Below are 13,249 nucleotides of genomic sequence, written 5' to 3'. Positions count from 1 at the left end.
AAATATATTAAATGAAATAAAATTATCAATAATATACGGGATGTAACATGTATATAACTAATGAGAACAAATAATAATATTATCTACAATATATGTGATATATTACTTTTACTAATAAAAGCTTTAGGAATAATATTAGTTCTTATTTGTCTTTTTAAAAATGAATGGCGTTAGGAATATATTTCACTGGTACCCTTTAATAAATCTACATAAATATATAAGTAAATAATATTCCATTAAAAGAACTCTTAACAACAAGAATATATTATGCCAGAATGTTTCTAAACTTTATGAGATGTAGTGCAGTGAACGATAATTATATAAATATTATGTACACCAAAAATTACTGTAAACATCTGAAATATAAATTTATACTACTCTTCTGAAGAAGAACTATATTCTAAGCTTATAATTAAAAAATTAAAAATGAGCAAAAATGGAAAAAAATGTAGAACTATTTTAAAACTGCAAAAATTAACATTACAACATTTTTATTATTTTATTGTAAATATATATATATATATATCATATTTATGAATACTCTTATTTCTTTTCTTCTTTAATTTCGCAAATTTTGATAGCATTCGTTTTTGTACTTTTGATAATGTTTCTATATAAGACATATAATAAACTATTTTTAATATTTACAAAAGTATAAATATAAATTATAAAATCGCTATAAAAAAGAAGTGAAACACATTATAAAATTATGTTATATTTTGAGTTATAAATGGGCTTTTTCATTTTTAGTAGCACTGATTATTTCTAAATTTTCTTTTCTGCAATTTAAACTATATATCTATACTTACCTAAATTATTTATATTTTACTTTTAATCAATGTTTAATGAGAAAATATATAAACTTTTTTGGAAAATATTAAAATATTGCCTTATCGAGTGTATATATAATAACTTATATATGTTATCATATATATATTTATATACTCTAATAAATTTTGCATATTTTTCATATTATGACGTTTACATATTTAATATATACAATTAAAAATATTTATATAAGGAATAATATTACATTTCAAAATATTATAATCATATTTACACAAGTTAAATAGTAAAATATTTACAAATTATGGAATATTCACTTTAATAATCAATTTTTATATAATTTAGTATATCGTTTATATGGAGATAGCTATAATTTTTCTACGTATATCTACATGCTTTGCTTTAAAATAAAAAAACATAAAAAATTTCCCTTTCTTATTTCTAATATTAATTAGAGAAGGCGTAAGGAGAACATATATTTATAGGAATTCTCATCATTAGTGAAATTCGAATAATTTTTAAAGAATTGTTTTATTATTATCAACTAGTCTAAAATGTTCTGTTAAATATGTATAAGAAATACATTAGGTGATAATGTTCATATAGTGTTATATAAAATGTATATCTGTTCTACATTTACTTAAGTTATTCACTGCTTAGATTATAAAATAATTAAGAAAAGACATATATATATATATGTATATTAAAGCATTTAAACGAAAGCTATATAATAGGTATATACAAACTGAATAATTTAAATATATTTACTATTTATTCAAATATTATTAATTAATTTTGGCTTAAATATTGGAAAGCATATTTTTTATATACTCCTCAGAACTGTGCTATTCTTTTGATGCTTCACTAATAGTATATTAAATATGTTGAATATTTCATGCAGTTTGCCATGATTATCGAATTAGAAACAACAAAAGCCCTATTTTGTTAATAATATGTGCCAGTTGTTTTATTGTATAAGGAGTATCCTTATTTTTTTTAAATTAATTTTTGGATTGAGTTATTTCTTTACCTTTTTCTAGTGAGTGTAATGTATATATATTAGCATCGTCTAAATAAACGTATTAGAGAATTCTAATTATGGGAATGATTAATGGAATATTAGTTAATTATTCTTCAAGTGTTTTGACTTTTATATTTATTCTTATATACAGAATTTTTCATTCCATCTCTCCATACACAAAAAATTATTTAATTAATAAGCATAATGTAATATATCCCCTGGACTGTTTATCAATTTACTCGTCCAATATTCTATAGAATTTTAAATTTAGAATAATAGCATATATATATATGCATTTTAAATTAATACGTTTTTGTGCATAAATATTTTACAAGAAATGTATGTATGTCTATTGCGCGCTTTGTTTTCCCTGTATGGTATTAATATGTAAAATACATTATATATATTATTAGTGATATCCTGAAATATAAGAAGTTAATAAACTAATAAATTTAACACTTTTGTGATAATTTATATATTTTATGATTATATAAAATGCAATAGTACGAGTCTTTTTATCATCATATCTGTTACGTATTTACAAAAGATTATTACTCCGATTAAACTTTGAAAAAATATTTCTTAAACCTCTAATGAACTACAAAAAATTTCGCAATTGGTGAAAAGGTGAAGTAATATAATATATTTTTTTAATATATCTTTAGTAGAAGATATATAGGAATATAAAGTATTTATTAAAAGGTGTTATATAATTGAGTTACATTAGTGTTTTATTTGTTTATCCATTCATTTGACCAAAAGTATATGCATATAATTTTATATATCTATTTATTGACTTCGTAAATATTTAACAAATAAATGAAATATTTATGAATTATTTACGCTTAATTGTATGCACTAAAGTAGTTTATAATACCAAATAATATAATTTGAAACAGTAAATTTAAATGAATGAATTATATGGAAAATATACTCCTTTAACACAATCATTCAATTAAAGAAAATGTTACATGTAACGTATTTTTTAATTTAATAAATTCATAAATTAATTTTTTTTTTTTTTTATATTTTTTCAAATTAATGTTCGACAAAAATGTATATAAAACATTAATAATAAGGGTATATCTAATAGTTCTCTAAATATATGTGTTATTTTAACTGCTGAGTAATATTATAATTTGGTCATCCCAAGAGTATATCTATATTTACATTTAAACTGAACATACGAAATAGCTAACAAAAATGGATACTTTTTTTTTTTAAATATTTTATTTTTAAACAAATAGATAATAAGTAATACTATATTATATATGATCAGCAGATAAGGATTTTTTGGAAAAAATATTAAATTTGGATATTTTTCGAACGTATTACTTTTTTTCATAAAATATTATCTACTTTGGAACATGAAAAATGTTAAGTAATTAATAATTGTTTGCACATTTTTCTAAAAATAAATTCTGTATATAACTACCTACATTCGAGAATATAGAAAATGTTATCATTGTCCTTTCAAGTTAACTTTAAACTAAAAAGTACAGCAAGAACAGGAATAAGACTCAGAAGAATTTTTAACTTAAATATTAATAAATTAAAGGATTAATTGGTTCACTTGGTATACATAATATATTGAAGTATAATATATTTAAAGTAATAAATAAAAATAAGCGGGGATTATAAAAATATTTTGCATATCTAATGGTAATTATATGATGACTATGATTAGAAATTACGAAGCGTATAATTTATGGAATTTAACATATGGAGATTCGCAAAATATGAACTAAATAATCTAACATAATAAGAAAAAACTTTCTAAAATGAAATTAAGGAAGATATATTTCAACAAAAATAATTAAAGCATTTTATTTACATTATGCAATGTCCACTATTATATTATTAGGTAATTCTGTGTAATCTCATGAGTGACAATAAGGTAATCTTACAGCTGTTAATACCTCTAACGAAAGAAAGTATATAACATAATAAGTAAATTATAAGAACAATATAAATAAAAATTAACATATGATACCTTTTGAAAATACATACAATACTATTATTTTTTTTTATTCAATGTATAAGGAAGTATTATTATAAGTTTTATTCTTTTTTCTAAAGAAACTTCATTAAGAAAACATACGTTTATTCGCATTTTTATTTTGCACTTAAACAAGTTATATTAATATTAGCATAATAAAATAATTTATTTATGTAGCAAAACAAAGGCATAGTATGCGAACCAGCAAGTTATGCAAACAAAAAAACAAAAAATAAAATGAAATTATATAAAATATAAATGTAATATGTAACATAAAAAATATTTATTTTCTCTTATGCATAAAATTGACAGAAAATAAATCTTCTTTCCGTGTATATTAATATATACAATATAGTTTGTAATGTTATTTTCTTAATTTTTATGTGTTATAATTTTATTAAAACATGCTAATAATTAACTTATGCCCTAATTGCAATATTTTATACGTTTTTATTTTTAAAACACAAAATGTTATATATATATATATTATATATGTATTTAAAAAAATAAGAAAACATTCTCTAATATTTTCTTAATTTACTGATATAATAAATTATATTTTAGTTCATTTATCATTAAACAAAAGAAAATGTATAAAAAGTATTAAATAATCCATACAAATTGTGCCTCATAATAATGTTCGTTTTAAATATTTTTTTAGTTTCTACGAAAAATTAAATAAATATTGCAAATATATTTCCAAAATTTAATATTAAACTATATTTGAATTATGCTATTTGCCTTTTAATTATCTTCAAAATAATATTTTTATTATGCGGGAAAAATAAAAATGTTTTTAACCTTCTTTTTAAGCGAATGAACATATTAAAATTTTTATTAAAAATGATTGATCTGATTAGTTCATTTTATTCATATGCGCATTGATGTACAACATAATATATAATATGTGAACTGTAATAATGAAACAAAAAAAACAATATCGACTTACAGTATATTGTGGTCATTAATAGAGGTAAATAATTTGTATTTCCGTTAAATATAGATTACCTAAATAGTGGAATTATAAGTAAAATAAATTTTCTAAGTGAAATTTTTTGTCATTAAAAAAAGTTTATTTGTTTGTGTTTCTTTTCTTTTTTTCTTAATATTTCTCTTTTTAATTACATTTTTATAATTTTTCTAATATGAACTCGGTTAATTATGGTAATGCGCATATATAGAGTAGAAGATATAGTTTTAATGGAGTGATGATTATATTCACGAATAGAAAAATAACTTCTAAACAAGGAAATTTAGTAATTTTGATGGAATACCATATTTAGATATATATAAATATTTAAAAGTATAAAAATCCTTGAAAACAAAAATATATGATAGGGTATTACAATTTTTTATTTTTTATATTAACATTTATATTTTCAATTAAAGAAAATTAGATAATAAGAATTAATTACTTATGTATATATATATAGAGAGAGAGAATAAATTGTTTCTATAATACATTCTTTCTCTTTTACTATTTACCATTATACCGCATAAATGTTAAAGTTATTTCGGTTTTAATGAACAATATTAATGTAATAAAAAAGATACAGTTATAATTTGTTTTATAAAATAAATTAGTTTAACATTTCTTTAAGAAATATGTAAATGGATGTAATTACTAATAAAAAAAAGAAAATGCTCGAAATGTGATAATTGTAAATATGTCGTCATTATTTATACGTAAATATATATATATATATATATATACAGTTTTAATTATATAATTTAGTATATACATTGTAAGAGGGAAAGAAAATTATAGAAATGGAAGCTGTAGATTATGTATATTTTCATTTTTAGTTGAAATAATGATAATGATACTATATTAAGTTGTCACTTTTCACATGTAACATGAAAAAAATAAATCTTTGTAAGAAATATTTTAGTACATGAATAATTCATTTTATACTTTCAATTTTCAGGAAAAAATTTTTAAGGTTTCAAAACCGTATAATATATATAAAGAATTGGATGATGAAGTTAAAGATGTGACTGATGGCCAACATTGTACTGAATTTGAAGGAATAAATTCTACTCACAAAGAAAAATATGTTACACTTTGTAAAAAAGTATCAAAACTTTTAAAATATGTGTTTGATAAGGATAAATTGAAAAAAAGTAAGGAATATTGTTCGCACTATAGAAACTGGGTATATCAAGAAATATGGAATTTGTTTAAAGAAGGTGCATCAAATAATGATATCGAAGATGTTATTAATAAATTTAATAAATTACAGTTTGATCTTTTCTCTCATTACAAAAGGAGTGATTGTTCATATAGATTTGATATTAAGAATTTGCAGGGATTGAATTATAAAGTCGAAGAGAAGTATTTGTATGATTATTTTAAAAATTATAACACTATTAAAACTAGTGAAAATTGTAATAAGTGTACGAATGGTAAATATAAAGAATACCTTAAATCTATCAGTGATATATATAACAATTGGAAGGATTCTTGTTGTTGGTATGGAAAATCAGTATGCGACAATTATTTTTTAAGTTGTAAAGATGAGTTTGATCCGAGTGAAATCTTATCTGCATTTCTATCTAAAGGCAATGGAAGTTGTGATGGGCTAAATAGTATTACAGCTAATTTTGATGAAGAAGAATTAAATTCTATGGTATCAGATCTAGAAACGTTGAACACAATTACTTATGGCACATGCCATTATCTAGATAATCACGAACTTACACCAGGTGAAAAGAGACGTCAACATTGTAATTTATTAGCAGCATCTGTCATGTTAACTAGAAGTGCGCCTACAGCTGGAAATGATGGATCAAGAGCATCTGTTAGTGGATCCTCTTCAGGTAGTGCGATTTCAGAGTCCAGGGCAGATCAAACAGGAGGAGATCCATCAAGAAGACCTGCATTACAAGGTCAACTTGATGCAAAAGGAAAAGAAGGAGATTCTGATAGAGCCGAAGTAAAACAAGTTGTATCTCCTATGAAAGACGCATCTGATAATTTTAGATGGAAAATTGCTGCAACCGGACAATTAAAATGTTCGAGTAAAAATAAAAAAGAAGCTGAATTAGCAATGTGCAATTTTATGGAAGAACTGATTGAAGGTGGTCATGCTAAAAAAATAGAAGGTACAGAGAAGTATACTTTGGATATTAAAAATGGATGGACTACTGAAAAATTAAGAGTATATCGTGAAAGAATAAGGAAAAGATCAATTTATGAATCAAATATATTAAACAACATTTTTGTCCGTATTTCTACAGGAGTTACTCTAGTAATGGGAATTATTTTTATATTTTACCTTTTTTTTAAAGTAAATACAAAATTATTTTTTGCTGTATGTATACATTATTAGTTACCATTTATAACATATTTTTCTTAAAATATTGTAATTGTGAAATAAACATATTATATATGTTTTTTACTTTCATATATATATTAGTTCACTCCCTTCGGATCACGTTTATGTAGACATAGAAAAAGAAAACAAAGGTATAGACTTGATTTTACCGATTTAAGTACACGCAAACGACCAAGACGCTTCTTAAAACGTACTTATAGACATTCTGACAGGAGAAGATTTAACGTAGTAAATGTAGAAGATGAACTTCATTCATCAAATGATTTACGGAATATCAACTGATATATATCAAAGATATTAAGAAGCCCACAAAATTGGATTATATAATCACATCTATTAAGTAGAAATAATAAAGATCAAAGAATAAAAAGAGGAGCATAAATAAAATATAGACACTTTTATTTTTAACGTTTTATATATATTTGTTTATTTGTCCTTTTATAATAATTTATTTTTTCTAACTTTTTGTCAAATACTTTTTTTGTATTTATTTAATTTTTTTTTTTAATAAATTTAATTTGAACTTGCAATAATATTTGTTTTATACATGGAAAAAAGAACTAAAACTTTCCTACCTAAGAATAGTTTAAGATTCTAATGTACCACAATTCAAATGCGTATATTGGCAGAGCATTTTAATTTTATTTAATTATACTCATGAAATTGTACCCTAACTTCTTATTATGTGTTTTAAAGCATAACACTTTTGAGATATATTATAGTTATATTTAAAGTAAAAATAAATTTGAATTTATTGAATTTATTTGGAACTAGTAATTTAGCCCTTAAATTAGCACAATTTATCGTTAGTAAAAAAAATTGATGTAACTCGCGAAATAAAAACCTACATTTTTTTTTTTTTTTTTTTTACATATAAATATACTTATCAAATTATGATTAAATATTATATAATAATCAGTACTCAAACTATTTCGTTTTTCAAAAAGAAAAAAGTATATATTCATATTTGATCAGTTCTTTTGGATAAAATAACTTTGTATCTGTAGAACACAGTTTTTATATATATATATTAAATATTATATACATAGAGCAGAAGAAATATTAAACGTGTTGCTGGATTTTTTTATTGGTAATATATATTAAGTATTAGAGTAGTACATAGTAAGTGTATAAGAATAAACTACAAAAAGTTCATCATTAAAGATATTAATACAATTATTTGTATCCAAAAAAATGAAAAAGAAAAAGTAAATATTATAATTCAAAATTTAATCCAATGTACCCAAAAAAATATATAATATTTTATTCCATGATATAAACATAAGTGCAATTTTAAGAGCAATTCTATTAGAAATTATTATAATAAAAACCGTTTTATTTTCTAAACTTTGAATATTCAGAAAAAGGAATTTTAACTCATACTGGCACAGAAAAAAAACATATATAAAATAATAAGCAAAAACGAAAGAATAAAAGAAGAAAAAAAAAAAATTATTAACCCTCATATTTTGACAATTCAAAAAGTGTATAATAATACCATTTTACAAATATATATTTTGCTTATATATTTTTCCTAACATAGAAAATTGTTTCCTATGAATAAATTATATAACCATAAATATATGTTAATTTAGCATTATCCCACGTACAACTATAAAAACAAGTAGAAAGATACATTCATTGCATATGTTTACAAACATACCAGTAATTGTAACCTTCCATTAAAATATATATTTAATTTTGTGTAAAGACGTCAGTATGATTAAGATATCATAGAGAAATTACTTTGTATACATAGAGCATATAGCACAGAAAAAAATTTAATAGTTTCAAATGCAATATTATATAAGGAAAATAAAATAAGAATTACTTTTTATAACTTTTCTTATTTTTTTCTTAAATAATTTATTTCGATTAGTAGCGCTGTATCTACAATAGAAATAAATGATACATGTAAATATATACAACATAAATATGCGTTAATAATTTAGGATTTAGTAATTATTACTGAATATAGGTAAAACAAAAAATCGTGTTTAAATGTATTTTCATATAATAATTTACTTCTGTAGATTACTCTATTTTTCTATTATTTATAATCGGAAATATATTTTTAGCGCGTTAGAAAATTAAAATAAAATTTGATTTCCTTTTTTTGCAACTTTTTAAAACAATTGGGCTCAACTATTTTGGTAGCGTTATTTTTACGGAAACATTTCATAGCATGCTTTTCAATCATATAAATAAATATATATTTATTTATTTAATCATATCAAGTGCAATATACGTATATATTAATTAGAGACTACCATAATTATAACAAAATATATTTTTATGGTGCCTTTAAGTTAATGCGAATAGGCATGGTGAACTTTTAGAGTTCATAAATTATAGAATACCTTTTAAATAGGACAATTATAATTAATAACATTTTGTCATAAAAAATACTGTTTATGTCACAAAATTATATTTATTCGTTATATACAGTGCTTGATAATTTATTTCTTTTTTTTTTTTTTTTGTTCCCTAATGTATCCAAAATTTTAAGATATCTGCTTCATTGACTTAATATGTTTTCATTGTAATATCGTTATGATACTTTTTGACCATGTCCTTACCATTTTATAGGTTGTTTTTTTGTATTAATTAATCCTATTAGTATACTTTATTCATAGTTTATATAGAATTTACATGTATATCATCTTCTCCTATCCAATCCTTTATTTCATCTGTAAAATTATTTTCTTCTTTATAATCAAAAATTTCAGTATTTTCACTATTTTCCAAAACATTGTTTCCATTTTCAACAACATTTTCTATAATGTGATATTTCCTATCTAAATTTTTTTCTGAATTACATTCATTTATTGAACTGTCTAAATATGATTCCTTATTTTCTACATTTTTCTCTTTTTTGCACTCCTCTAATATTGTCATAAATACAAGCACACACAATTTTGATAATAATTTTTTTTTAATATACTTATATAATTCTTCGCAACTTTTGTTATGTTCCATTTCTTCTATATTTATTAGTGATACACTATTTTCAGTTCCTTCATTTTCATATTCATCTAATATATTATCAAATTCATTTGTTAATCCCTTTAACCAGTCCTGTTCCAAATAATGTTCTACAATTTTACCTCTGTTTGATATCCACCCTCTCCATGCATCTTTTTCTCTTTCTAAATGTGAACCTTTTTCATTTTCGTTTAAATATTTCTTGTTTAATTCTTCCGTTTCATTTACCATAGCTTACTCTTTTTTCCATTCATTTTTCAAATTATTAAACCAATCTTCTTTTTTCAATTTTTCAGAAAGATTTCTGTGCTTTTCTATCCATTTATTCCATATAATTTTTTTTTCTTCAATATCATTGCTACATTTAATATTTTCCATTTGATCACCATTTATTAAATTAGGATAGGTTCTATGTTTTTCATATTTGTATACTTCTAGACATACTGCTAAAAATTCACCTTTTTTTAATTCCCATTCTTCATTTCTTAATTCCTCAAGTACTTCCATATGTACTTCTATAATAGTTTTGGATCTGTCCTTATTTCTCTTTAGCATATTTGTATTATTTATAGTGTTATGCTCATGTATTTTTAATTTTTTTATGATTTCTTCATCATCATATATTGGCTCATCTAAATGATTATCTGATAAAAACTTGTTTCTTTTGTCAGAATGTGAAGGAAGTAGTATTCTGAGAAATTTAACTTGTCTTCTTATATTTTTCTTTTTTCTAAACTTTCCCATTAGAATGTACTACAATACAAGATAAATATATTTAAAAATTAATTTATTACAATAATCTAATGTTTACAATATTTTTAATACTTAATTTTATATTACTTTAATAAATAGAGTAAATACAATAATAATCAGAAATGTTGTTAAAAACGATGATACATATGGGTTATATGAATTTGCTACTGAACCTGCATTAACATTATATATATATATATTAATTTGTTTAGTTATTACAAAAATATAAAATAAAGTAGAATTAATGTTACCTTGAATTTTAGGGTCTATAGTAGTATCCGAAAAGGTCTTGAGAATTGATACTTCAGCAGCTCGAGGAGTAATTTCAATATTACTATCTCTTTCTGGTTGTTGAATAAATTCAGTTTGTAATGTAGAACTGCTTAATGTTTCATCTGGATATGCAGCATGTGCAAGAGCATCTGGTTCTAGAATAAGTGAACCTTGTGTATCTGTGTCTAAATTAGTTAAACTTGCCCGATTTCTGTCTTCTGCTGTTGTTTGAAGTTGAGATTGATCTGAATGTGGACCTTCAGGTAAACTGCTTGGTTGATGTTCAGATGGACTATGTTGGCCATCAGGTGGACGTTCCATTTGTGATAGACTTTGATCTTGAGATACTGGCGAAACTTTAGCATTGTCTTGATCTAATTTGGATCTGCTTATTTCTTTTTGTTCTTTAGGTGCAGGTTCAGTATGTTCCTGTGGTTTTGTATATAGGCATTTAGGAATATTATTTAACATTCTAGGATTCATTATATTGCATTGTTTTGTCGGAAATTCTGATGATGAGCTTTTAAATGTGCAACTTTCACTAATGAGATGTCTCTTTTCCTCGAAATGTTGCTTATTACTTGTAAACCAATCCTTATATTCCGTACAATGTTTTATACAATTAGAATCACTATTACAGTTATATGTTTTGCTACCTCCTTTCTTGAAGGCCCTTAGTTTTGTTTCATATACATTATTTGTTTCACAGAAATCTTGTGCATCATATTTTAATTCTAAAATATTTTTTTCTTTCGGATCGAAAATCATAGGACAACCTCCATGTTGAGTAATCTTGTCAAATTTATGTTTAAAATAATTCCTAAGTACTGGTACCCAACTCTTAGGATTAGTAAATCGTGTAGGTTTATCCTTTTTCTCAATTAAAAAATTAGTCAGTTCTAAGCATTCTTTCCTGAATTCTTCTTTAATTGTCTTTTTTTCTAAAGAAGCAAGGCGAGATAAAATTTGATTTCGAGTTTGTATAAATTCTGGTTTCCAAAGGTATTGTGTTGCTCCAAAACCTAAACCACTGTAGTCCTACATTCGAAAAAATTATTAGGAATTTTTTAAGCATTAATTTTTTGTGTTAGTTGTATTATTGCTTTTTTATTATAAGCAAACAATTTATCCATAAAATTATTAGTATTAAAAAAATAATAACTATTACCCGGGAAGCACAACCTTCCATATTGACTTTACATTATTACTTTAGTTCGTTTTAAATAACAAACTGAAAAAAAGATACAAATATATATCCTTCTATTTATCATTAGCATAATTTTAAAATAATAAATATTAATAGAAATTACAAAATTATGAACTAAGGAATAAATATGTGAACTAAAAAATGATATAATAAATTAATATTCATTTTATATGCTTCCAATATTTTTTACCTTATATAAATATATTACAACTAAGAATATATTCTAATATTATTTTTACTTTAAATCACTGTAGAGAAATTATTTTTGTGTAAAATTTATACAAACCTTATATAGAAAAAGTTAAATAACTAACATTAAAAAATTATATATAAGTGATATAAAAGTTACTATATAAAAATTATTATTAATATAAGTATTATATCTTTTTTTTGTTCTTACCAAAGACATATATATAGAAATAACACTACCTGTATTAATATAATTAATTCCTTTTATTCTTTTCTTTTTTTTTTGAATAAATAATCTATAAAAGAAATTGTTATTAGTATATTAGTAACTTCCTTCTTTTATGTTATATTTTTTATTTATTATTGATATAAACCATTGTTATATTATTATTATTATTTCAGTTTTTCTTTATATTTACTATGATATTACGCAGAGAAGAATTAATATTATATAAATTTTACTAAATTGTTTATATTGTTGTGGAAAGTAAATACTACTGAAAATTATATATAACTTTTAATATTATATATATATGTATGTCAATTACCTAAAATTTAATTATATACGATATTTATTATTCTGTTGAATGATTTAAAATAGTGTAATTTATTAAATATATAATTATAGTGCATATATATTTCAAATTATTAATATGATTTCTCAGGAATTAATTTAAAAATTAAAATACATATTAAGA

General features: G+C 22.2%; 2 protein-coding genes across 2 annotated transcripts; one reads left to right on the top strand and one right to left on the bottom strand.

Moving 5' to 3' along the window:
* Positions 1 to 5,576: 5,576 nt before the first annotated feature.
* PmUG01_00012600 (PIR protein) lies at positions 5,577 to 7,426 on the top strand (the record flags this gene model as incomplete). The annotated part of the gene is made up of 3 exons (XM_029004600.1): positions 5,577 to 5,594; positions 5,735 to 7,096; positions 7,226 to 7,426. The coding sequence occupies 3 exons, from the start codon at positions 5,577 to 5,579 to the stop codon at positions 7,424 to 7,426; spliced, it is 1,581 nt and encodes a 526-aa protein (XP_028859082.1).
* A 2,355-nt stretch (positions 7,427 to 9,781) lies between these two features.
* Positions 9,782 to 12,344, bottom strand: PmUG01_00012500 (STP1 protein; the record flags this gene model as incomplete). The annotated part of the gene is made up of 4 exons (XM_029004589.1): positions 9,782 to 10,253; positions 10,368 to 10,882; positions 11,027 to 12,193; positions 12,324 to 12,344. The coding sequence occupies 4 exons, from the start codon at positions 12,342 to 12,344 to the stop codon at positions 9,782 to 9,784; spliced, it is 2,175 nt and encodes a 724-aa protein (XP_028859081.1).
* Positions 12,345 to 13,249: the final 905 nt, after the last annotated feature.

Source organism: Plasmodium malariae, assembly GCF_900090045.1.
Source record: "Plasmodium malariae genome assembly, contig: PmUG01_00_2, whole genome shotgun sequence".
Taxonomy (NCBI): Eukaryota; Apicomplexa; class Aconoidasida; order Haemosporida; family Plasmodiidae; genus Plasmodium; species Plasmodium malariae.
The sequence above is the reverse complement of the archived record's forward strand: the minus strand, read 5'-3'. Positions and strand labels throughout refer to the sequence as shown.